This window comes from Bombina bombina, chromosome 1, assembly GCF_027579735.1.
Source record: "Bombina bombina isolate aBomBom1 chromosome 1, aBomBom1.pri, whole genome shotgun sequence".
NCBI classification, from domain to species: domain Eukaryota; kingdom Metazoa; phylum Chordata; class Amphibia; order Anura; family Bombinatoridae; genus Bombina; species Bombina bombina.
The window spans coordinates 992,595,304-992,620,899 of NC_069499.1; the positions used below are offsets into that span (position 1 = coordinate 992,595,304).

The 25,596-nt window shown below is 39.3% G+C and overlaps 1 protein-coding gene across 8 annotated transcripts in view; it reads left to right on the plus strand.

The window, feature by feature from the left end:
* UCKL1 (uridine-cytidine kinase 1 like 1) overlaps positions 1–25,596 on the plus strand; it is a 306,712-nt gene that overhangs the window by 130,223 nt on the left and 150,893 nt on the right. For all 8 annotated transcript variants that reach the window (XM_053711232.1, XM_053711180.1, XM_053711124.1 and 5 more), the window contains 4 exons: positions 2,948–3,118; positions 3,505–3,576; positions 3,840–4,029; positions 22,760–22,821. In XM_053711232.1, the coding sequence (XP_053567207.1) occupies positions 2,948–3,118; positions 3,505–3,576; positions 3,840–4,029; positions 22,760–22,821 (495 nt within the window). The remainder of the gene's footprint in view (positions 1–2,947; positions 3,119–3,504; positions 3,577–3,839; positions 4,030–22,759; positions 22,822–25,596) is intronic.

Here is a 25,596-nt window from a genome sequence, read left to right on the forward strand (position 1 = left end):
TGCCTTCCTCAGAGGTTAAACAGATATTTAGAGGGTGCTACAAATGAGCTTAAGATATCACAATTTTCAGTGTTTAAACAATTAGTGTTAAACAAGGGTCACAAACCTTTAAATGTGAATAATATTAGCACAGGCAATGGTAAAAGGCTGGTAATATCGATGGTAAAAGGCTGTTAATATTACACTTATTCCCTGAGTGTTGAATTCGGATGGTGTGGAGAACTCTCAAATAACCCGGGTTATTCACTTACTAACTACTGGTATTACTTGCGTGCTACTAGCACTAAGTGCAAGTGAATTCAACTGTAAATATATGATACTTGGAATCTGCTACTTTGTCTAAAGCAACTACACTGACTGTATCCATTGCAACTACGAGCAAAAAAGTCAAGTTGCTACACGGAGGATCCATACGGTGACGTAGGCAGTAGTCACGTGAGCGCTAGCAGATGACCGGTGTAAGACGCCAAGAGCAGCTTTAAAAGAACAGCGGTAAGAAACCAAAGTGTAGAGCAAAGTTCACGCAGGTAATAAAGTCTCACTAAGCCTGTGGACGGTCTTTCATCACTCTAAGGTAACAAATTCATTATCAACACATTCCTTTTATATGAGATAAATTGCAAACATGGGAATTTTGCAGTAAGAGACTGTGTTTATCCTCTGGTCCAATAATAGGCGTTTTCAATTAAGAGAATTCTCCAAGACAAATAACATTGAAATTGGATGTGGACTTTGTGTCTCTTTTTTATATGTATGTATACTGTATATATCAGTAAATGGCTTAGAAGGAGACTCTTTGGTGGTATGCTCTAGTAAGCAGTAATTTATAAATCCATGAAATAAGCTGTTTTGTATCTGCATCAAATATTATGTGATTAATAAGGCCGTTTATCACTACACTTTAACCTGTCATTATTTTATATTGCGCACTATTATTATTATTTATTTTATATTGCGCATCTACATTTTTATGTATACGGATTGTTTTTTTAGACATATTAAAGCTAATATTGTAGTATTTGTGCTAGAGTTCCATTGCCTGTGCTATTATTATTCACATTTACAGTGTTGTGACCCTTGTCTAACACTAATTGTTTAAACACTGAAAATTGTGATATCTTAAGCTCATTTGTAGCGCCCTCTAAATATCTGTTTAACCTTTAGAATCCTACTATATAACTCAACTTAGAGGAAGCTGTGTTTTTAGAGGGGTGTGATATCTATTCTGGCTAGCACAGTACTAGTAAAAATCTATCATTTATTGTACTGTCTTTCTCAGAGGCCAGACCTTCTCAGGGTCCTTTTATCAAAATTTAGATTATCTGAGGCTGACTGCACGGAGATTAAATGATTGATATTGATTTTAGCTTGGAGAAGATTCTCTGACTCTGTAATTGACACCCTGATTCAGGCGCGTTAACCAGTCACCAGACGTATTTATCACAAGGTATGAAGGGTGTTAATCTCTTGGTGCGCGGAACATGGTTTCTTTTGGCGCAGTGTGAAGATTCCACATATAGTTCAGTTTCTTCAGTAAGGTTTGGAAAAGGGTCTTTCGGCTAGTTCTCTTAAGGGCCAAATCTCAGCTCTTTCTGATTTGCTGCATACAAAGTTGTCACCTTTTCCCAAAGTTCAATCGTTTGTTCAAGCTATAGCCAGAATTAGACTGGTCTTCAAACCTATTGCTCCTACTTGGAGCCTTAACCTTGTTTTTAGAGTTTTACAACAGGTTCTGTTTAAACCTATGCTTTCTATTGATATTAAGCTGTTAAGCTGGAAGGTGTTATTTCTACCGCCGATATCTTCTGCTCGAAGAGTTTGAAATTATCTGCTATCCAGTGTGATCCCCCTTATGAGGTGTTTCATCAGGATAAGGCCATACTTCGGACTAAGACAGGTTTCTTACCTAAGGTGGTTTCTACGAATAATATAAACCAGGAAATTGTTGTTCCTTCTATTTTTCCTAATCCAAGCTCCTCAAAAGATGGACTGTTGCACAATTTGGATGTGGTTAGAGCATTAAGGTTTTGTCCTGTTTCCTAGCGAGCGCAAAGATCAAAAAGTCACTGCTGTTTCTTTGTCTTTCTGGTTGAGAAGTCTTATTTGTATGGCTTACTTAGAAATGGGAAAGCAGCCTCCGGCTTGTATCACTGCACATTCTACACGTGCTGTGTCTACATCTTGGGCCTTTAAGAATGAGGCTTCAGTTGAGCAGATCTGCAAGGCTGCTTCCTGGTCTTCCTTACATACTTTCACAAAGTTTTACCAGTTTTATGTTTTTGCTTCGGCTGAGGCTTCCTTTGGAAGAAGAAAGGTTCTTCAAGTGGTGGTACCTAGCATATAGGGACTGCCTTCCTTTCACCCCACCCTCTATTCTTTGTGGATTCCACTGCTTGGTTATTAGTTTCCAATTTGTAAGAATAGGAATTTGTGAACTCTCACTACCATTAGAAAGAAAACATAATTTATTCTTATCTGAATTCTTTTCTTTCTTGGTAGTGAGGGCCCACGAACCTGCCCTGATTGTGAAAGTAGTAGCAGCAGTCTGTTTGGCACCTTTTTATCCCATTACCTTTTCCTTATCCTAGGCTGAACTACTGTGAGGGTAGGAGAAGTGGGAGCGATACTTCAGTGTTCTGTTTGGGGTGTATTTACCTTCTCCTGGTGGCCAGGTGATGCATTTCCCATTTGTAAGAATAGGAATTTGTGGACTATCACTACCAAGAAAGAAAAGAATTTATTAGGTAAGAATAAATTTATGTTTTTATAACTGTAGCTCTCTTGGGCCAGCTGTAAAACAGTGATTTTTAACAGCACCACTTACTCTGCTCTCAGTATTGCTGCCAGTCATGCCAGCTGCCTGGACATACCCTGCAAAAGTGTTTTTTTGTCATGCAGCAATAGTTTGGATGTGAAAGCTGATGAATTTCTGCTTTATGACCTCCAGGTCTTAACAAAAGAACAACAGGACCAAGCTGCACAGAACAACTTTAACTTTGACCACCCAGACTCATTCGACTTTGATCTGATCATAAGCACACTGAAGAAACTAAAGCAGGGAAAGAGTGTTAAGATCCCAACATACGATTTCACCACCCACAGCCGCGAGAAAGAGTGGGTAAGGCAGGACAAATTCATGTGGAAATATGGGCAATGGGAGGGTGTAAGCAAGAGAACAAGGCTATTTTGAGAGTACTGCTGGCATATGGAGGGACAGGAGAAGAGAATTGGGGTATATGCTGTACATATAGAATAGAATAGAGAGGTATGTAAGAATCGGCAGAATTATGGGATAATGAAGGTTACATGAGTAGAGCTGGGAGTAATAGTACTAGTTTGTGAGACCATCAGGTTAGAGCTGCAGTATGTAACAGACAAGTTAGAGAGAACTAGACTATGGAAGAGTCTGCTAGAATGTAGGAAAATAAAAGGAGGAAATAATAAAACTGGTGATGAGTTACTATGGGATTAGGTGATTTAATATTACTGTATTTTACCTCTTAGAAAACCCTGTATGGAGCGAATGTGATCATATTTGAAGGGATTATGGCCTTTGCACACATGGAGCTTTTGAAGGTGAGCTGGGACTAATTGATGTAAAGATCTATCCAAGGGCAGAGCTTAGAACAGTAAAAGGTACATCATAAAAATGGAGATGAAATGGACGTTGCTTGGGACCCATTGCTTATATAATAGCCCAATGGGTCTCATTGAAATGCGTCATATAAGATTGCAATCAAAACATTGGAGTGGGATCCTAGAAAAATATTGCGTACTAATTATCTGGTGTCGTTAAATTGATTTTACAGTGCTAGAATAAGCTTTGCTATGTCTGTCAGTTGCTAGACATGAAGATTTTTGTTGACACTGACTCCGACATACGCCTGGTAAGGAGGCTTCGCAGAGACATTTCTGAGCGTGGCCGTGATATCGAAGGGGTCCTCAAACAGTATCATACCTTTGTGAAGCCAGCATTCGACCAGTACATCCAACCAACCATGCGTCTTGCTGACATTGTGGTTCCCAGAGGTAAAAAAAATCATATTGCAAGAATATGTATGTTTCACCCTAGCACACATGGAAATTAATGATCTGCAGAAGACTAGAATGCAAAGTGAGAGATTCTTGAAGGATTAGTACAGTTAAAATTAAATTCATGACTCGAAGTATGGAATTTTAAACAACTTTGTAATTGACTTCCATTATCTGATTTCTTTATTCTCTTTGTATCCTCTGTTGAAAAGCATACCTTGCTAGAATCGGGAGCACCAGTACACTAGTGGGAGCTAGCTGCTGATTGGTGCTTTTTATTATTGGTTCACTTGATGTGTTCAGCCAGCTCCCAGTAGTGCATTGCTGCTGCTTCAACAAAGAATACAAAGAGAATGAAGCAAATTTGATAGTTGAAATAAAATAGAAAGTTGTTTAAAATTGTATTCTGTATCAGAATCATGAAAGAAAAAATGTGGGTTTCATGTCCCTTTTAAAGGGAATAAAAACTGCAATAGGGAAATGCCTATTCCTATGTCTTGAAATCCGATAAATGGGTTAAGCACATAGTTAAAATCAGCTCAATATCTGCCGTGCAGAGCTGAACATGGCCACTAACTCAATCAGGACAGCATTTGTGCATAGCTGTCAATCACCAACTGTGTTTAGGTCAGGATTGGCAGTTGATTGTGGCCCCAGAGCTGACTTTAACTATGTGTTTAACATTTTTTTTTTTTGTAGGTATAGGCAAACTATAGTGAATTAGGAAAATGCTCTAACAAATTACATTTATGTTCCTTTAACATATGCCAGCAGGGCAGAAATAGGTAGGAAAAGGCAAGAGTAATGCTACACAGAACAAAAGCAGAAAAAAAAACTTATGTTTGAACTGGAAGAGAGATACCTAGTAGGAACAGACAAGAACAAAAATATTTCTCTTGTAAGATGTATCGAGTCCACGGATTCATCCTTACTTGTGGGATATTCTCCTCCCCTACAGGAAGTGGCAAAGAGAGCACCCACAGCAGAACTGCCTATATAGCTCCCCCCTTAGCTCTACCCCCCCAGTCATTCTCTTTGCCTACTCTAAGTAACTAGGAAGTGCAGAGCGAGTGTGGTGACAAAAATGTTAGTTTTTTATTTCTCAAGCAAAAGTTTGTTATTTTAAATGGTGCCGGTGTGTACTATTTACTCTTTGACAGAAAAAGAGATGAAGATTTCTGCAAGGAGGATTATGATCTTAGCACTTTGTAACTAAGATCCACTGCTGTTCTCACAAAGGCTGAAGAGTACAGGAAAACTTCAGTTGGGGGAACGGTTTGCATGCTATGCTGCATATGAGGTATGTTCAGTCTATGTTTTTCTAGACAGACTGTGTTTATTCTAGAAAAGGCTGGCAATATCCCCATGGGGAAAGGGTAAGCTGTTTTCAGACACTTGGAATAGGAATTTCAGCTTACTTGAAGGGCTCATTTGTTACTGGTGACACTGTTAGGAAAAAGTTTTTTGTTTGTTCAGTAACTAAAGGGGTCATTGTGGCTTGTGTTAGTTTTTTTTTTAACCCACATAGTTAATAGTCACTCAGGTGTTTTTCTAATAGGCCTCAAAACATCAAGTGAGGTGGGAGGGGCCTATTTTTGCGCCTCAGTTGCGCAGTTTCTTTTCCTTAAGAGTCATCCAACTGCTTTTCTAGAGGTTCCTGCTGTGTTTGAGGGCTGTAAAGGAGGTTTTTTCCCCCACAAATCGTTCTGAAGGGTAGGTAGGTGCCACAGCAGAGCTGTGGCAAGGTGCTGAAAGTCTTTTTTACCGGTTTTGTCGTTTTTCAATCCGGTTCTGCCATTAAGGGGTTAATTGTTTATTTGCATAGTTGTGCTAAGTTACTAAGGCTGTAAGATACTACTGTAAAAATTTCGTTATGTTTACTGCTTTTTTACACTGTTTTGCAGAACTTGTGCAGCTTTTTTTCTCTTAAAGGCACAGTACCGTTTTATTTCTAAGTGTTATTTACTTTGATTACAGTGTTTTCCAAGCTTGCTTGTTTCATTACTAGCCTGTTTAACATGTCTGATACCAAGGAAACTCCTTGTTCAATATGTTTGGAAGCCATTTTGGAACCCCCTCTTAGAATGTGTCCCAAATGTACTGATATGTCTATAAATTATAAAGAACATATATTAGCACTTAAAAATAGAGCAATAGATGATTCTCAGTCAGAAGTAAATGAGGGTTCATCATCTAGTTCTCCCCAAGTGTCACAACCAGTAACGCCCGCACAAGTGACGCCAAGTACCTCTAGTGCGTCACATTCATTTACTTTACAAGACATGGCCACAGTTATGAATACAACCCTCACTGAGGTTTTATCCAAACTGCCTGGTTTACAAGGAAAGCGGGACAGCTCTGGGTTAAGGAAAAATGCTGAGCCGTCTCACGCTTTAGTAGCCTTTTCTGATATGCCCTCACAATGCTCTAAAGGCGCGAGGGATTTGTTATCTGAGGGAGAAATTTCTGATTCAGGAAAGACGCTTCCTCAGACAGATTCTGATATGACGGCCTTTAAATTTAAGCTTGAACACCTCCGCTTATTGCTTAGGGAGGTATTAGCAACTCTAGATGATTGTGACCCTATAGTGGTCCCAGAGAAATTGTGTAAAATGGATAGATACTTAGAGGTTCCTGTTTACACTGATGTTTTTCCAGTCCCTAAGAGGATTGTGAATATTATTGCTAAGGAGTGGGATAGACCAGGTATTCTGTTTTCTCCCCCTCCTGTTTTTAAGAAAATGTTTCCCATATCTGACACCATAAGGGACTCATGGCAGACAGTTCCTAAGGTGGAGGGAGCTATTTCTACTCTGTCTAAACGTACAACTATACCTATCGAAGACAGTTGTGCTTTCAAAGATCCTATGGATAAAAAATTAGAGGGTCTCTTGAAGAAAATTTTTGTTCATCAAGGTTTTTCTCTCCAACCTATTGCGTGCATTGTTCCTGTAACGACTGCAGCTGCTTTCTGGTTTGAGGCTCTAGAGGAGGCTCTTCAAATGGAGACTCCATTAGAGGAGATTATGGACAGAATTAAGGCCCTTAAGTTGGCTAATTCTTTTATTACAGATGCCGCATTTCAACTGGCTAAATTAGCGGAAAAGAATTCAGGTTTTGCCATTTTAGCACGGAGGGCGTTATGGCTTAAATCCTGGTCTGCTGATGTGTCATCTAAATCTAAACTTTTGAACATTCCTTTCAAAGGTAAGACCCTATTTGGGCCTGAACTGAAGAAGATTATTTCAGACATCACTGGAGGGAAAAGTCATGCCCTCCCTCAGGATAGATCAAATAAGATGAGGGCCAAACAAAATAATTTTCGTTCCTTTCGGAACTTTAAGAGTGGTCCCACTTCAGCTTCCTCTGCTACAAAGCAGGAGGGGAATTTTGCCCAATCCAAGTCAGTCTGGAGATCTAACCAGGCTTGGAACAAGGGTAAACAAGCCTGCAGCTGCCTCTAAGACAGCATGAAGCGGTAGCCCCCGATCCGGGACCGGATCTAGTAGGGGGCAGATTCTCTCTCTTCGCTCAGGCTTGGGCGAGAGATGTTCAGGATCCCTGGGCTTTAGAAATTGTGTCCCAGGGATATCTTCTTGAAATTCAAGGGCTCCCTTCCAAGGGGGAGATTTCACATTTCTTGATTGTCTGTAAACCAGACAGAGAGAGGCGTTCTTACGCTGTGTAGAAGACCTACATACCATGGGGGTGATTCGCCCAGTCCCGAAGGAAGAACAGGGGCTAGGGTTTTATTCAAACCTGTTTGTGGTTCCCAAGAAAGAGGGAACCTTCAGACCAATCTTGGATCTCAAAATTTTAAACAAGTTCCTCAAAGTTCCATCATTCAAGATGGAGACTATTCGGACTATTCTACCTCTGATCCAGGAGGGTCAATATATGACTACCGTGGACTTAAAGGATGCGTATCTACACATCCCTATTCACAGAGATCATCATCAATTCCTCAGATTCGCCTTTCTAAACAGGCATTACCAGTTTGTGGCCCTTCCTTTGTGGTTGGCCACGGCTCCCAGAATTTTCACAAAAGTGCTAGGGTCCCTTCTGGCGGTTCTATGACCACGGGGCATAGCAGTGGCGCCTTATCTAGACGACATCTTAATTCAAGCATCGACTTTCCAGCTAGCCAAGTCTCACACAGACATCGTGTTGGCTTTTCTGACATCTCACGGGTGGAAGGTGAACATAAAAAAAGAGTTCTCTCTTCCCTCTTACAAGAGTTTCCTTCCTAGGGACTCTGATAGACTCGGTAGAAATGAGAATATTTCTGACGGAGGTCAGAAAGTTAAAACTCTTATCCACTTGCCAAGCTCTTCATTCCATTCCTCGGCCATCAGTGGCTCAGTGTATGGAGGTAATCGGACTCATGGTAGCGGCAAGGGACATAGTTCCTTTTGCCCGTCTACACCTCAGACCACTGCAACTATGCATGCTCAAACAGTGGAATGGGGATTATGCAGATTTATCTCCTCAACTGCATCTGGACCAGGAGACCAGAGTTTCTCTTCTCTGGTGGTTGTCTCAGGAACACCTGTCTCAGGAAATGTGCTTCCGCAGGCCAGAGTGGCTCATTGTATCGACAGATGCCAGCCTGCTAGGCTGGGGTGCAGTCTGGAACTCCCTGAAAGCACAGGGCTTATGGTCTCGGGAGGAAGCTCTCCTCCCAATAAACATTTTAGAACTGAGAGCGTGGCCTCAGCTTGCTGCGGCCAAATTCATCAGGTTTCAGTCGGACAACATCACGACTGTAGCTTATATCAATCATCAGGGAGGAACAAGGAGTTCTCTAGCGATGATGGAGGTAACCAAAATAATCCGGTGGGCAGAGGATCACTCTTGCCATCCCTCAGCAATCCACATCCCAGGAGTAGAGAACTGGGAGGCGGATTTTCTAAGTCGTCAGACTCTTCATCCAGGGGAGTGGGAACTCCATACGGAGGTATTCGCCCAGCTGATTCAGCTATGGGGCACACCAGAATTGGATCTGATGGCGTCTCGTCAGAATGCCAAACTTCCTCGTTACGGGTCCAGGTCCCGGGATCCCAAGGCAGTACTGATACATCCTCTAGCAGTGCCTTGGTCCTTCAATCTGGCTTATGTATTTCCACCGTTTCCTCTCCTCCCACGTCTGGTTGCCAGACTCAAGCAGGAGAGAGTTTCGGTAATTCTGATAGCTCCTTAGTGGCCATGCAGGACTTGGCATGCAGACCTAGTGGACATGTCCTCGGTTCCACTGTAGACTCTGCCAATGAGGCGGGACCTTCTAATTCAAGGCCCGTTCACGCATCCAAATCTAATTTCTCTGCGTCTGACTGCTTGGAGATTGAATTAAATTATGCAGAGGGGGGTCGCCAAAGAGTCCTCCGGACGAAGAGTCTATAGGCTGAAGAGTGGAATCAGAAGGTTATAAGGAGTGTGTGAACGAGGTGTTAATTAAATAAATAAAATCGGAGATTGAAATGAACCTAATAAATCTTGTAAAACCCTAAAAAATCTAAGATATGTCAAATGCAAAAAAGGGGTAGGTAGAATTTAAAATACTAATAAATCCTTATAGTTGAAAATGTTAAAATACTTACAAATAATAAGCTATCCACATATGTATAAAATTACAGTATATAGGCACTGATTAAATCAATAAATAACTAAGAACCTTAAAACCTTAAAAGTATACCTAATTTAATAAACACAAGTAGATTAAAACAAATACATTTAAACAAAAATATATATATAAACTGTGTTTGGTAAAAAATGTCCCGGATATAGTCTTTAAGTTATAAATTAAGTCCAGATAGTTCCCATGTAATCCAGTATATCCTAGTGTGTCCAATGGGGATAACTCCAATGTGCAGTAGGTTAAAAGAATGGATGATGAAAAAAATATATTAAAAAATATATAAAAAATACAAAAAATAGCAAAAAATTAAAATATAAATGAAAAAAGGGGGGTGTGTGTTCGTGTGAAAAAATTGTGTAGTAAAATTGTGTGATGAAAAAATGTTAAAAAATATATGAAAAATGTATATGTGACAAAAAGAAAGTGTTAAAAAATGTGAAAAGTGTATAAAAATGTGTAAAAATATGAAAAAAGATGTGAAAAAATGTGTAGAACGTGAGAAAAAGTGTGTGAACAATGTGAAAAAAGAGAAAAAATGGCCAAAAAACAGGTGTACACCTGGTTTTAATTTAGATTGTATATTCCCCAAGGGCCTTAATAGTAGTGTGGAAATTTTTCACTTATTATGATACTTCTTGCACAAAGTGCATAGAATCTAAAGACACAGAACACTACACTAACAATAAATAGGCCCACTTTTTGATCTGGAAGTCATCGAGCCACTCACTTATCCTAAAGTTACAGTCAACATAGAGGTTCCTGGAATACCTCAAATACCTTTTACCTGTACCATGTTTGGTTTCTTCAAATTTAGAATATTATGGGAGATTCTTGAAACAAGTCTGTATTTTATACCAAGCTGATTGTAGACCTGTTTTATCTACATTTTATCATCTAAGGTGAACTTAAATATTTTATCTTAGAAGTTCCTATATGTATTATGTAATTTTAGATATTTCTAGATATTTTATAGTTATCCCCTAGAATTTTAATTTTTAGCTTCACTGAAACTTTTCAATCAAAGTACCCTTTTACGCACAGTATTCATAATTACGATCCGTATAATTATAATAGAAGGTTGCAATATACCACTTTCTATTTTCTAACTGAGTTTTTATCAAGTTATTAACTTATATATATATATATATATATATATATATATATATATATATATATATTGATTTTATATACAGTACATGTTATTTATATATCCATTTTTACTTTTTTTGGTGATATAGCCATATACAGGCTGCCACTACTTAAAGATCAGTTTCTAAATATATATATATATATTTTAAAACAATCTGTTTTGTAAGAAATTCGTTTTCCAAAACTCAAATCCAATCCGATTTTAAGATCTGAGCCTTAGTATCTACTATCTATATTTTATATTTTATATCTTATCAATACTTTATTCCTATCCCCAAATATATTGAGGATTATTTTACACACTATTGAAACGACCGGTAAGATTAAAACATTGTTTACTCGATTTCCGGAAGTTACCATGGTAACACCATTAGGAATAAGGGTTTACCAAATTCCGGAAGTCAATATATATAGCAATGCAAAACTTCCGGCTATAAAACTGATAACCTTCAGAAGGGATTCTGGTACGGTAAAAAAACGGAAATGACGGTAAAGGATGTGACACGAAACCAGATCACTTCCGGTTACGTATTGCCAACCAGGCTAAAATCTCTGAAGGCGGAAGTAAACAACGCTATAGCAGTATCTCTTATTACTACTTCCGGGTTATACATGATTGTACGGCTCCAAAGGTAAAATGTTTGGCGCGAAATTCCAGCTAATTACATTGGCTGGCCACTATTATAAAAGGTATGTGAAAAAGGTCCGAGGAGAGGACCGAAACGCGTAGACAATTCCTGATATCACGGCTCAGATCCTATTGGTAAGCCTATTACCTATCTATTCACTTGTTTTAGCTTTATTGCACCATATACTTTTTATCTTATTTTAGGGCTTTGGATATATTTGCGGATTGCACTTGAGAATCTCCCTAAGAAGAGGTTTTCATCTGATTATCAAGTTGGAAATAAGTTTTAGGACCTCCTTTGGATTACAACCAAATAAGGGATTATTTTATACCTCTGGATACACATTCTTACAGGAAATAGACTATTTCTTTCAGCAACTCTTAGTGAATAACTCCACTAAAGGGGTGTAAATACCGAATTATCGAGTAATTGTACCACATCTCCACCAGGTGTACACCTGTTTTTTGGCCATTTTTTCTCTTTTTTCACATTGTTCACACACTTTTTCTCACATTCTACACATTTTTTCACATCTTTTTTCACATCTTTTTTCATATTTTTACACATTTTTACACATTTGTACACATTTTTATACACTTTTCACATTTTTTAACACTTTCTTTTTGTCACATATACATTTTTCATATATTTTTTAACATTTTTTCATCACACAATTTTACTACACAATTTTTTCACACAAACACACACCCCCCTTTTTTCATTTATATTTTAATTTTTTGCTATTTTTTGTATTTTTTATATATTTTTTAATATATTTTTTTCATCATCCATTCTTTTAACCTACTGCACATTGGAGTTATCCCCATTGGAGTTATCCCCATTGGACACACTAGGATATACTGGATTACATGGGAACTATCTGGACTTAATTTATAATTTAAAGACTATATCCGGGACATTTTTTACCAAACCCAGTTTATATATATATTTTTGTTTTAATTTATTTGTTTTAATCTACTTGTGTTTATTAAATTAGGTATACTTTTAAGGTTTTAAGGTTCTTAGTTATTTATTGATTTAATCAGTGCCTATATACTGTAATTTTATACATATGAGGATAGCTTATTATTTGTAAGTATTTTTAACATTTTCAACTATAAGGATTTATTAGTATTTTAAATTCTACCTACCCCTTTTTTGCATTTGACATATCTTAGATTTTTTAGGGTTTTACAAGATTTATTAGGTTCATTTCAATCTCCGATTTTATTTATTTAATTAACACCTTGTTCACACACTCCTTATAACCTTCTGATTCCACTCTTCAGCCTATAGACTCTTCGTCCAGAGGACTCTTTGGCGCCCCCCCCTCTGCATAATTTAATCTAATTGAACTTGAGATCAGGTTGGGAGATCTCGCTTTTTCGGAGGGGCCTGAGTGGCCGGCTCTCTTTGGCGCTTGAGATACACATTTGCTTGGAGATTGAACGCATGATTTTATCAAAGCGTGGTTTCTCTGTATCGGTCATTGATACCCTGATTCAGGCTAGAAAGCTTGTCACCAGGAAGATTTATCATAAGATTTGGCGCAAAACAAAATTGATGCTTACCTGATAAATTTATTTCTCTTGTGGTGTATCCAGTCCACTGGTTCATCCATTACTTGTGGGATATTCTCCTTCCCAACAGGAAGCTGCAAGAGGACACCCACAGCAGAGGTGTCTATATAGCTCCTCCCCTAACTGCCACCCCCAGTCATTCGACCGAAGACAAGCAAGAAAAAAAGGAGAAACTATAGGGTGCAATGGTGACTGTAGTTTAAAAATAAAAAACACCTGCCTTAAAATGACAGGGCGGGCCGTGGACTGGATACACCACAAGAGAAATAAATTTATCAGGTAAGCATAAATTTTGTTTTCTCTTGTAAAGGTGTTTCCAGTCCACGGGTTCATCCATTACTTGTGGGATACCAATACCAAAGCTTTAGGACACGGATGAAGGGAGGGACAAGGCAGGAACTTAAACGGAAGGCACCACTGCTTGTAAGACCTTTCTCCCAAAAATAGCCTCCGAAGAAACAAAAGTATCAAATTTATAGAATTTAGAAAAGGTATGAAGTGAAGACCAAGTTGCCGCCTTACAAATCTGTTCAACAGAGGCCTCATGTTTAAAAGCCCATGTGGAAGCTACTGCTCTAGTAGAATGAGCTGTAATTCTTTCAGGAGGCTGCTGGCCAGCAGTCTCATAAGCTAAGCGTATTATACTTCTTAGCCAAAAAGAAAGAGAAGTTGCCGAAGCCTTTTGGCCTCTCCTCTGTCCAGAGTAGACAACAAACAAAGCAGATGTTTGACTAAAATCCTTAGTAGCTTGTAAATAAAACTTTAAAGCACGAACCACATCAAGATTGTGTAATAGACGTTCCTTCTTTGAAGAAGGATTAGGACATAGTGAAGGAACAACAATCTCCTGATTGATATTCTTATTAGATACCACCTTAGGAAGAAACCCAGGTTTGGTACGTAACACTACCTTATCTGCATGGAAAATCAGATAAGGGGAATCACATTGTAAAGCAGATAACTACGAAACTCTTTGAGCCGAGGAGATAGCTACTAAAAACAGAACTTTCCAAGATAAAAGCTAATATCTATGGAATGCAAAGGTTCAAACGGAACCCCTTGAAGAACTTTAAGAACTATATTTAAACTCCATGGCGGAGCAACAGGTTTAAACACAGGCTTGATCCTAACTAAAGTCTGACAAAACGCCTGAACTTCTGGAACCTCAGCCAGACGTTTGTGCAAAAGAATAGACAGAGCAGAAATCTGTCCCTTTAAGGAACTAGCTGACAAACCCTTCTCCAATCCTTCTTGGAGAAAAGATAATATCCTAGGAATCCTGAACTTACTCCATGAGTAACCCTTGGATTCACACCAATGAGGATATTTACACCATATCTTATGATAGATTTCCCTGGTGACAGGCTTTCGAGCCTGAATTAAGGTATCAATGACCGATTCGGAAAAACCACGCTTTGATAGAAAATCCGCCTCCCAGTTCTCTACTCCTGGGATATGGATAGCTGAGAGATGGCAAGAGTGAACCTCTGCCCATAGAATTATCTTTGAAACCTCCAACATTGCCAGGGGGCTCCTTGTTCCCCCCTGATGGTTGATATAGGCTACAGTCGTGATGTTGTCCGACTGAAATCTGATGAACCTGACCGCAGCTAGCTGAGGCCAAGCCTGAAGAGCATTGAATATCGCTCTTAGTTCCAGAATGTTTATCGGAAGAAGGGCCTCCTCCTGAGTCCACGAACCTTGAGCCTTCAGGGAGTTCCAGACTGCACCCCAGCCCAGAAGGCTGGCATCTGTCGTTACTATAGTCAATTCTGGCCTGCGGAAACTCATTCCCTTGGACAGATGGACCCGAGATAGCCACCAGAGAAGAGAATCCCTGGTCTCTTGATCCAGATTTAGTAGAGGGGACAAATCTGTGTAATCCCCATTCCACTGATTGAGCATGCAAATTTGCAGTGGTCTGAGATGTAGGCGGGCAAACGGAACTATGTCCATTGCCGCTACCATTAATCCGATTACCTCCATACACTGAGCCACTGACGGACGAGAAATGGAATAAAGAGCACGGCAGGGAGTTAGAAGTTTTGACAACCTGACCTCTGTCAGATAAATCTTCATTTCTACTGAATCTATCAGAGTTCCTAGGAAGGAAACTCTTGTGAGAGGTGAGAGAGAACTCTTTCCTTCGTTTACCTTGCACCCTTGAGACCTTAGGAATGCCAGAACAATGTCCGTATGGGACCTGGCGATTTGAAAAGTTGACGCCTGTATCAGGATGTCGTCTAGGTAAGGGGCTACTGCTATACCCCGCGGTCTTAGAACCGCCAGAAAGGACCCTAGAACCTTCGTAAAGATTCTTGGTGCCGTGGCTAACCCGAAGGGAAGAGCCACAAACTGGTAATGCCTGTCTAGGAAGGCGAACCTGAGAAACTGATGATGATCCCTGTGTATCGGAATATGTAGATAAGCATCCTTTAAATCCACGGTAGTCATATATTGACCCTCCTGGATCATAGGTAGGATGGTTCGAATAGTCTCCATCTTGAAGGATGGGACCCTGAGAAATTTGTTTAGGATCTTGAGATCCAAGATTGGTCTGAAAGTTCCTTCTTTCTTGGGAACTATAAACAGATTTGAATAGAAGCCCTGCCCCTGTTCCTCCTTTGGAACTGGGTGGATCACTCCCATAACTAGTAGGTCTTGAACGCAATGTAAGAATGCCTCTCTCTTTATCTAGTTTGCAGATAATTGTGAGAGATGAAATCTCCCCTTTGGAGATGAAGCTTTGAAATCCAGAAGATATCCCTGGGAAACAATCTCCAGAGCCCAGGGATCCTGGACGTCTCTTGCCCAAGCCTGGGCGAAGAGAGAAAGTCTGCCCCCCACTAGATCCGGTCCCGGATCGGGGGCTACTCCTTCATGCTGTCTTAGAGGCAGCAGCAGGCTTTTTGGCCTGTTTCCCCTTGTTCCAAGCCTGGTTAGGTCTCCAGACTGGCTTGGACTGGGCAAATTTCCCTCTTGTTTTGTAGAAGAAGAAGATGAAGCTGCGCCACTCTTGAAGTTTCGAAAGGAACGAAAATGTGTCTGTTTGGTCCTTAACTTGTTGGACCTATCCTGGGGAAGGGCGTGGCCTTTTCCTCCAGTAATATCAGAAATGATCTCCTTCAGTCCAGGCCCAAATAGGGTCTGCCCTTTGAAGGGGATCTTGAAAAGTTTAGACTTTGAAGTGACCTCAGCTGACCAGGATTTAAGCCATAGCGCCCTACGTGCCTGAATGGCAAAACCTGAATTTTTAGCCGTTAGCTTGGTTAAATGAAAAACGGCGTCAGAAATAAATTAATTGGCTAACTTAAGAGCTTTAAGCCTGTCAAGGATATCATCCAACAGGGTCTCTACCTGTAAAGCCTCCTCCAGAGACTCGAACCAGAAAGCCGCTGCAGCAGTGACTGGGGCAATGCATGCAAGAGGCTGGAGAATAAAACCTTGTTGTATAAAGATTTTCTTAAGGAAACCCTCTAATTTCTTATCCATAGGATCTAGGAAAGCACAACTGTCCTCGACAGGAATAGTTGTACGCTTAGCTAGGGTAGAGACTGCTCCCTCCACCTTAGGGACCGTCTGCCACAAGTCCCGTGTAGCGGCATCTATAGGAAACATTTTCTTAAAAGCAGGAGGGGGAGAGAACGGCACACCTGGTCTATCCCATTCCTTAGTAATAATTTCTGAAAACCTCTTAGGGATTGGAAAAACATCAGTGTAAACAGGCACTGCAAAGTATTTGTCCATTTTACACAATTTCTCTGGGACTACAATGGTGTCACAGTCATCCAGAGTCGCTAAAACCTCCCTGAGCAACACGCGGAGGTGTTCAAGCTTAAATTTAAATGCTGTCATTTCAGAGTCAGACTGAAGTAACGCCTTCCCTGAATCAGAGAAGTCACCCACAGATAGAAGCTCTCCTGCTTCAACTTCTGCACATTGTGAGGGTATATCAGACATAGCTACTAAAGCATCAGAGAGCTCCGTATTTGTTCTAGCCCCAGAGCTGTCTCACTTTCCTTGTAACCCTGGCAGTTTGGACAATACCTCTGTGAGGGTATGATTCATAACTGCCGCCATGTCTTGTAAAGTAAACGCATTGGACGCGCTAGATGTACTTGCCGTCCCTTGAGCGGGAGTTATAGGTTCTGACACGTGGGGAGAGCTAGATGGCATAACCTCCCTTTTGTCAGTCTCAGAAACCTCAGGTGATAAATCTTTAAAAGCCATAATATGGTCTTTATAACTTATAGAAAGGTCAGTGCATTTGGTACACATTCTAAGAGGGGGTTCCACAATGGCTTCTAAACATAATGAACAAGGAGTTTCCTCTATGTCAGACATGTTTAACAGACTAGTAATGAGACCAGCAAGGTTGGAAAACACTTTAATAAATGTGAAAAAAGCAATAATAAAAAAACGGTACTGTGCCTTTAAGAGAAAAAAACTACCACATAAACTGCAAAACAGTGAAAAAAATTAGTAAACTCTACGAAATTTTTACAGTGTGTATAAGGGACTAAAACAGCATTGCACCCACTTGCAAATGGATGATTAACCCCTCAGGCCCAAAAACGAATTAGAAAAACATTAAACCTGTTAACAAACAGTCAAACACACTGCCACAGCTCTGCTGTGGCTCCTACCTGCCCTTAAAAATGATTTTTGCAGGAACAAACCCCTCTATAGAGGTCCTATAAGCCAGAGGACTCCTTCAGGGAAGCTGGATGTCTCAGTCTGAAAACGAAAATAGGCCCCTCCCACCATGCACTCAAAGTCAGAGGGCCTTAAAAAAGTACTCCTAGGAGTAATCTAACAAGCCATGTGGAAACTAGGCCCCAAATAAAGATTTATCACCCTCAGAGAAAAAACGTTTTTACTTATAAATCATGCAAACGTTTTTACACTAAGTAATATAGGTTTTAACATGAATATTATCCCTTTTTGTAAGCATGATCCCAGTTGTTGTTAAATCACTGTATCAGGCTTACCTTAAATATACCAGGCACTGTCAGCATTTTCTAGACCTTATCATCCCTCTAGAAAAAGATATACTGAACATACCTCAAAGCAGGCAATCTGCAGACCGTCCCCCCAACTGAAGTTTTCTTTCCATACTTTTCAGTTATGTGTGAGAACAGCAATGGACCTTAGTTACAAACCGCTAAGATCATCAAACCTCCAGGCAGAAGTCTTCTTCCAATTTCTGCCTGAGAGTAAAAACAGTACAACGCCGGTACCGTTTAAAAATAACAAACTTTTGATTGAAGGTAAAAACTACACTAAGTCACCACATCTCTCTTGATACTTCCTTTCTTGTCGAGAGCCGCAAGAGAATGACTGGGGGTGGCAGTTAGGGGAGGAGCTATATAGACAGCTCTGCTGTGGGTATCCGTGGACTGGATACACCTTTACAAGAGAAATATCTTTATTGGTGTGAATCCAAAGGTTACTCGTGGAGTAAGATTAGGATTCCTAGAATATTGTCTTTTCTCCAAGAAGGTTTGGAGAAGGGATTATCGGCTAGTTCTCTTAAGTGTCAAATATCTGCTTTGTCTATTCTACTTCACAAACGTCTGGCATATGTCCCAGACGTTAAAGCATTTAGTCAGGCTTTGGTCAGAATCAAGCCTGTATTTAAACCTGTTGCTCCGCCATGGAGCCTTAACTTAGTTCTTAATGTTCTTCAAGGGGTTCCATTTGAACCTATGCATTCCATAGATATTAAGCTTCTATCTTGGAAAGTTTTGTTTTTAGTAGCTATCTCTTCGGCTCGAAGAGTTTCTGAGCTATCTGCTTTACAATGTGATTCCCCTTACCTTGTTTTCCATGTAGATAAGGTGGTTTTACGTACCAAACCTGGGTTTCTTCCTAAGGTTGTTTCTAATAAGAATATCAATCAAGAGATTGTGGTTCCTTCTTTGTGTCCTAATCCTTCATCTAAGAAGGAACGTCTGTTACACAATCTTGATGTGGTTCGTGCTTTAAAATTCTACTTACAAGCAACTAAAGATTTCCATCAAACATCTTCTTTGTTTGTTGTTTATTCTGGTAAACGGAGAGGTCAAAGGGCTACGGCTACCACTCTTTCCTTTTGGCTGAAAAGCATCATCCGTTTGGCCTATGAGACTGTTGGACGGCAGCCTCCTGAAAGGATTACTGCTCATTCTACTAGAGCTGTGGCTTCCACATGGGCTTTTAAAAATGAGGCTTCTGTTGAACAGATTTGTAAGGCGGCGACTTGGTCTTCGCTTCATACTTTTTCCAAATTTTACAAATTTGATACTTTTTGCTTCTTCTGAGGCTATTTTTGGGAGAAAGGTTTTACAAGCAGTGGTGCCTTCCGTTTAAGGTCCCTGTCTTTTCCCTCCCTTCATCCGTGTCCTAAAGCTTTGGTATTGGTATCCCACAAGTAAGGATGAATCCGTGGACTCGATACATCTTACAAGAGAAAACATAATTTATGCTTACCTGATAAATTTATTTCTCTTGTGATGTATCGAGTCCACGGCCCGCCCTGTTTTTTAAGACGGGCATATATATTTTTATTTTTAAACTTTCAGTCACCACTGCACCCTATGTTTTCTCCTTTTTCTTCCTAGCCTTCGGTCGAATGACTGGGGGGTGGAGCTATGGGGAGAGCTATATAGGCAGCTCTGCTGTGGGTGCTCTCTTTGCCACTTCCTGTAGGGGTGGAGAATATCCCACAAGTAAGGATGAATCCGTGGACTCGATACATCACAAGAGAAATAAATTTATCAGGTAAGCATAAATTATGTTTTTTCTGGAGAAACCAGAGGAGGGAACACAAAATGCATTGCAGAATCTGTTAGAGGAAAGGGTACCCACTAGTAGTTGGTGGAAAACAATTACACACTAATGAAGTGAAGACTCATGGGAAACAGACTTTAGTGATTAAAGGGACAGACTAGTCAAAATGAAACTTTCATGATTGAGATAGGGCATGCTAGTTTAAGCAACTTCCAAATTTACTTTTAAAATTTGCTTTGTTCTATTGGTATTCTTTGTTGAAAGCTAAACCTAGGAAGGCTCATATGCTAATTTCTAAGCTGTTAAAGACCGCCTCTTATCTTAGTGCATTTGACAGTTGTTCACAGCTAGACAGTGCTAGTTCATGTTTGTCATATAGATAATATTGTGCTCACTTCTGTGGAGTTATTTATGAGTCAACACTGATTGGCTAAAAAGTAAGTCTGTCAAAAGAACTGAGATAAGGGGGCAGTCTGCAGAGGCTTAGATACAAGGTAATCAGAGAGTTAAAAATTATATTAATATACCCGTTTTAGTTATGAAAAATTGGGGAATGGGTAATAAAGGGATTATCTTTTCAAACAATAACAATTCTGGAATAGACTGTCCCTTTAAAGAAGAACAGCAGCAGAAATGCTGTGCAGTACAGGCATGTAGAGGAGAGAAACATTATAGGAGTATTGCTGGTGTCGCGCCAGAGGAGAAAAGTTCTGCTTGAGAATAAACAGAGGAGATACGTTAGTAAACATATCCTGTATGTAGGATAAAGTAAGAAAGTAAGTTTCAGCAGGCAGGGAGAGGGAAGGGTGATGTGCTACGCAGCAATGACATCGCAAAAAGTTATTTAACAATTGAAAGTTTCAAAATAATTTTTTATTGATCAGTTTGTAAAATGAATGGTTTACACCACACAGCACATAAGATGCCTTTCCTACATTACAGGCACTTCATCAGGGTGAGATGCTGCTCAGCTCCAGACATGATAAGAAGCACAGAGCAGAGCAGACAGCAGGGTAAAGAATAGTGATACCTAGATTACAAGTGGATCGCTATTTAATGCTTTCGCTCGAAAATGAACTTGTCGTTTTGCACTCGTATTATGAATTGAAAGTAAATTATTTTCGCTCATGCGCTAACCCGTCACGTGGAAAAAACTAACTTAGAATATTGGAAGCATAATCACCTATTCCCCCATAGCAGTCAATGGAGCAAAAACGTGTATAACTAACCTAACACTCTACTCACGGGCAAACCCGATTGCATATTCTCAAGTGTGCTAACCCGACATTAAAATATCAGTCTCACATTCCAATGTTCTTCACATAGAAAAATATGTTCTATTTATTCATAAATACATATTTCTATATATATATCTGATGTTTATTTGCACAAATATATATTTATATTTGTATATTTATATACACATGATTATATATACTGTACACATTATTATATATGGGTATAAATATATACAGATATATATAGGAATATCTATTTAGAAATGCATAAAACATATTCTGCTATGTGCAGAACATTGGAATGTGGAATATTTACAGTAAATACACTGTACAGAATAACACTTAATTAAATATGAATATTGCATAAATATGCTTTTACATGTTTTCATCTTCTTAACTGCAGAGGGCTACAATGCACTTTATATATGTCTATATATGTACGTATGTATATGTGTATATATGTCTGTAAATACATATATACACAAATAAATATATATACATATATATATATATATACACTGTATGTATATATACACATACACAGTACTGTACTTTTTAATAATTTTTATTAGATGGTGTTATTATGAGTGTAACTGTACTTTGTAAGGTATTTTTCATGTGTTTTGTGACACTTTTGTTTTGCAAAACAGTTAACTAGAGCTCTGAGGACGTGCTAACCCGACTCACATTAACTTAAATTGTGCTCAAGCAATCACGTTTACTTTCAACCTGTAATAAGAGCAAAAAAATAAAATTAGCGAAAACACCCAAGAAAAACTCCTTATCACTTGTGCGAAAATATAAGCGCTCCACTCGTCATCTGGCCCTAAATGTCCCAGATATTTAAGAGTATATGGCACACATGATCTAGCGCTGTCTAGCTGTAAAGACTGTCAAAATACACTGTAATAAGAGGCGGCCTTCAAGAGCTTAGAAATTAGCACCTGAGCCTACCTAGGTTTAGCTCTCAACAAATAATCTCAAGAGAACAAAGCAAATTTGATGATAAAAGTAAATTTTAAAGTTGTTTAAAATTGCATGCCCTATCTGAATCATGAAAGTTTAATTTTTACTAGGCTGTCCTTTTAAATTATGTATTAATAATATATGTTATGAAGTACCAAACTGAGGAACATGACATGTTTGATATTAATTCTTGTGATTACAAGTTGGAAACCCTGTATTATTTTAAATTTTTATAGGAACAAAGAATGATTTTAAGGACAATTGAGCCTGGAGGTAATTTGTCCAGCACCTTTTAAATGGACAGTAGAGTCAGATTTAAACTTTCAGTAGTGCCAAGGTTGCTTACGAGAGCATGCAGTTTTAAAAACAACTTCACATTTACAAGCTTTATTTTAACCATGATAGTTTAATTCTGACTTTACATTGATTACATGATTCAGATGCCAAAACTGACAGGGTGTTAGAGAAAACATGCTCTGCAGGCAGAGGTGTAACTACAAGGGTTTCGGAGGTCTCACTTGAGACCAGACCTTCACCTCTAGGTTGCCCACCTATTCTTGCAATCAGTATTGGTTTCACTACAGGGGGTTTGTCCCCCAATAAGACTGGTATCTCACTTTTTCCTCTTACATTTATATTAAAAAATGTTCCCTTTTTCACATCCACCCTCTTTTGGACCTTCCCGTTCACTATTGATCTCAGATACCTTTATCCTCTGATAGTTCAATCGTCTTTATCTTCCTCCTCTCTTTATTTCAGGTAGTGGTAACACTGTGGCAATTGATCTGATAGTGCAGCATGTGCACAGCCAGTTGGAGGAGGTGAGTGACTTTGACATCCATAATTGAAGATGGGCAGATTCAAGACTGCCCTTTTAACACAGGTGGGGTTTGTGTATTCACATTAAAGACAACTTCATCAGCACACACCTTGTCCATGTTGTTTTTTGTTTTTTTTTGGAAACTGAAGACCGCTTTATAACTTTTTTTTTGGTCATTGCAGTGTTGGGATTAATAAAGTTCCACAGTGAAGGATGTTAATTGGAAGTTAGGAAGTTATAGACTAGTGGGGTTTTCTTGTTAGCTCTTCCTTTATCTGTTCTATAGCGTTCTACCCAGTTTGTAACAGGTCTTTCACCCAAGGTTAGCTATGTGTTTGTCCTGTATCCTTCTCATGATGCCTGTGTGTCTATCCCACTGCTGCAGAGGGAGCTGAGTGTAAGGTAAGATGCCCAAATATCTCCTGCTGATGCTATGGGTTCCAATAAGTTAAACTTCCTTAAAGTGAGGCGCAAACGGTTTTGCGCAAGCGATATTGCGTTTTCGCAAGCAGTTTTAATTGCGCTGACATTACAAGTAGTGATTTTCGCTAAAATTCTTACTGCATTTTCTGAGCTGTGGTTAACTGTATTCTGAAAACTAAAAAGTTGCATAAAACAAACTGAAAATCTTTTCTATTATGACAAACAGTATAAAATTCTTAATAAAGAACTGGAAGAGTAAAGAGGTTCCCCACCTATCAATGTGGATACAAAAAACCTCAGAACTAAAAGAAATGGAAGAGTGCCACTACACTACATAAATCATGATAAAATGGTCACTTATGCTGAAATATCCATGATATGGGAACATTACATTAAATTAGTAAAATAGAAAAGACACAAAACTACCATCTTTGATATAGAGTAATAGATATAGATAAAGTCTATTATTATAAGTTATATTACACTATTAAGAAAACCTGAGTATAAATATACAATTAAACATACATCTAATTAGACTTAATAGAACGTTCCAGCCTATCAAGTCTCAATGTTTATTGTTATTGTTACTATTGTTTTTGTTTAGTTTTTCTTTTTTTATCTTTCTTAATTTATATCTATAACCAATGGTCCATACCATCAAGAAAATCTCTCAGATCCTTAACTACTCGAACTGTGGCAATGCCAACACGTTAATTATTTGAAAAAGGAATCGGCCTTTGTATGTACACAATAGGAGCTGCGGCAAGAACTTTTGTTTTTGAAAAATAAAGCTGACATAAAAAAGTTGCATGAAACACTTCAAAAATGCATTACAAAGTACAATTACACTTATAATAACACTGTTAAAAATTAATCCAAAAAAATATTGCACAAAAAAATTATAATGGCTCAAAGATATGAGATCTCGCGTGTTAGTGAAAAAAAGCAGCCAAAGTACTTTAACATAGCGATACATACAGATACATGTCTAAAGATGTATATGTATGTATATACACAGTATCCCACAAAAGTGAATACACCCCTCACATTTTTGAAAATATTTTATTATATCTTTTCATGTGTGTAAATTTTCTGTCCCCTCAAAATAACTCAATACACAGCCATTAATGTCTAAACCGTTGGCAACAAAAGTGAGTACACCCCTACCCTAAGTGGAAATGTCAAAAATGGGCCCAATTAGCCATTTTCCCTCCCGGGTGTCATGTAACACAGTGTTACAAGGTCTCAGGTGAGAATGGGGAGCAGGTGTGTTAAATTTGGTGTTATCGCTCTCACACTCTCTTATACTGGTCACTGGAAGTTTAACATGGCACCTCATGGCAAAGAACTTTTGGAGGATCTGAAAAAAAGAATTGTTGCTCTACATAAAGATGGCCTAGTCTATAAGAAGATTGCCAAGACCCTGAAACTGAACTGCATCACGGTGGGCAAGACCATACACCATTTCACAGGACAGGCCTCGCCATGGTCGTCCAAAGAAGTTGAGTGCACGTGCTCAGCATCATATCCAGAGGTTGTCTTTGGGAAAAAGACATATGAGTGCTGCCAGCATCGCTGCAGAGGTTGAAGGTGTGGGGGATCAGTCTGTCAGTGCTTAGACTATATGCCGCACACTGCATCAAATTGGTCTGCATGGCTGTCATCCCAAAAGGAAGTCTCTTCTAAAGATGATGCACAAGAAAGCCTGCAAACAGTTTGCTGAAGAGAAGCAAACTAAGGACATGGATTACTGGAACCATGTCCTGTGGTCAGATGAGACCAAGATAAACTTATTTGGTTCAGATGGTGTCAAGCGAGTGTGGCATGGGATGACAAAGACAAGTGTGTCTTGCCTACAGTCAAGCATGGTGGTGGGAGTCTCATGGTCTGGGCCTGCATGAGTGCTGCCGGCACTGGGGAGCTACAGTTCATTGAGGGAACCATGAATGCCAACATGTACTGTGACATACTGAAGCAGAGCATGATCCCCTCCCTAAGGAGACTGGGCCACAGGGCAGTATTCCAACATGATAACGACCCCAAATACACCTCCAAGATGACCACTGCCTTGCTAAAGAAGCTGAGGGTAAAGGTGATGGACTGGCCAAGCATGTCTCCAGACCTAAACCCTATTGAGCATCTATGGGGCATCCTCAAACAGAAGGTGGGGGAGCGCAAGGTCTCTAATATCCACCAGCTCCGTGATGTCATCATGGAGTAGTGGAAGAGGACTCCAGTGGCAACCTGGGAAGCTCTGGTGAACTCCTTCCTCAAGAGGGTTAAGGCAGTGCTGGAAAATAATGGTGGCCACAAAAAATATTGACACTTTGGGCCCAATTTGGAAATTTCCACT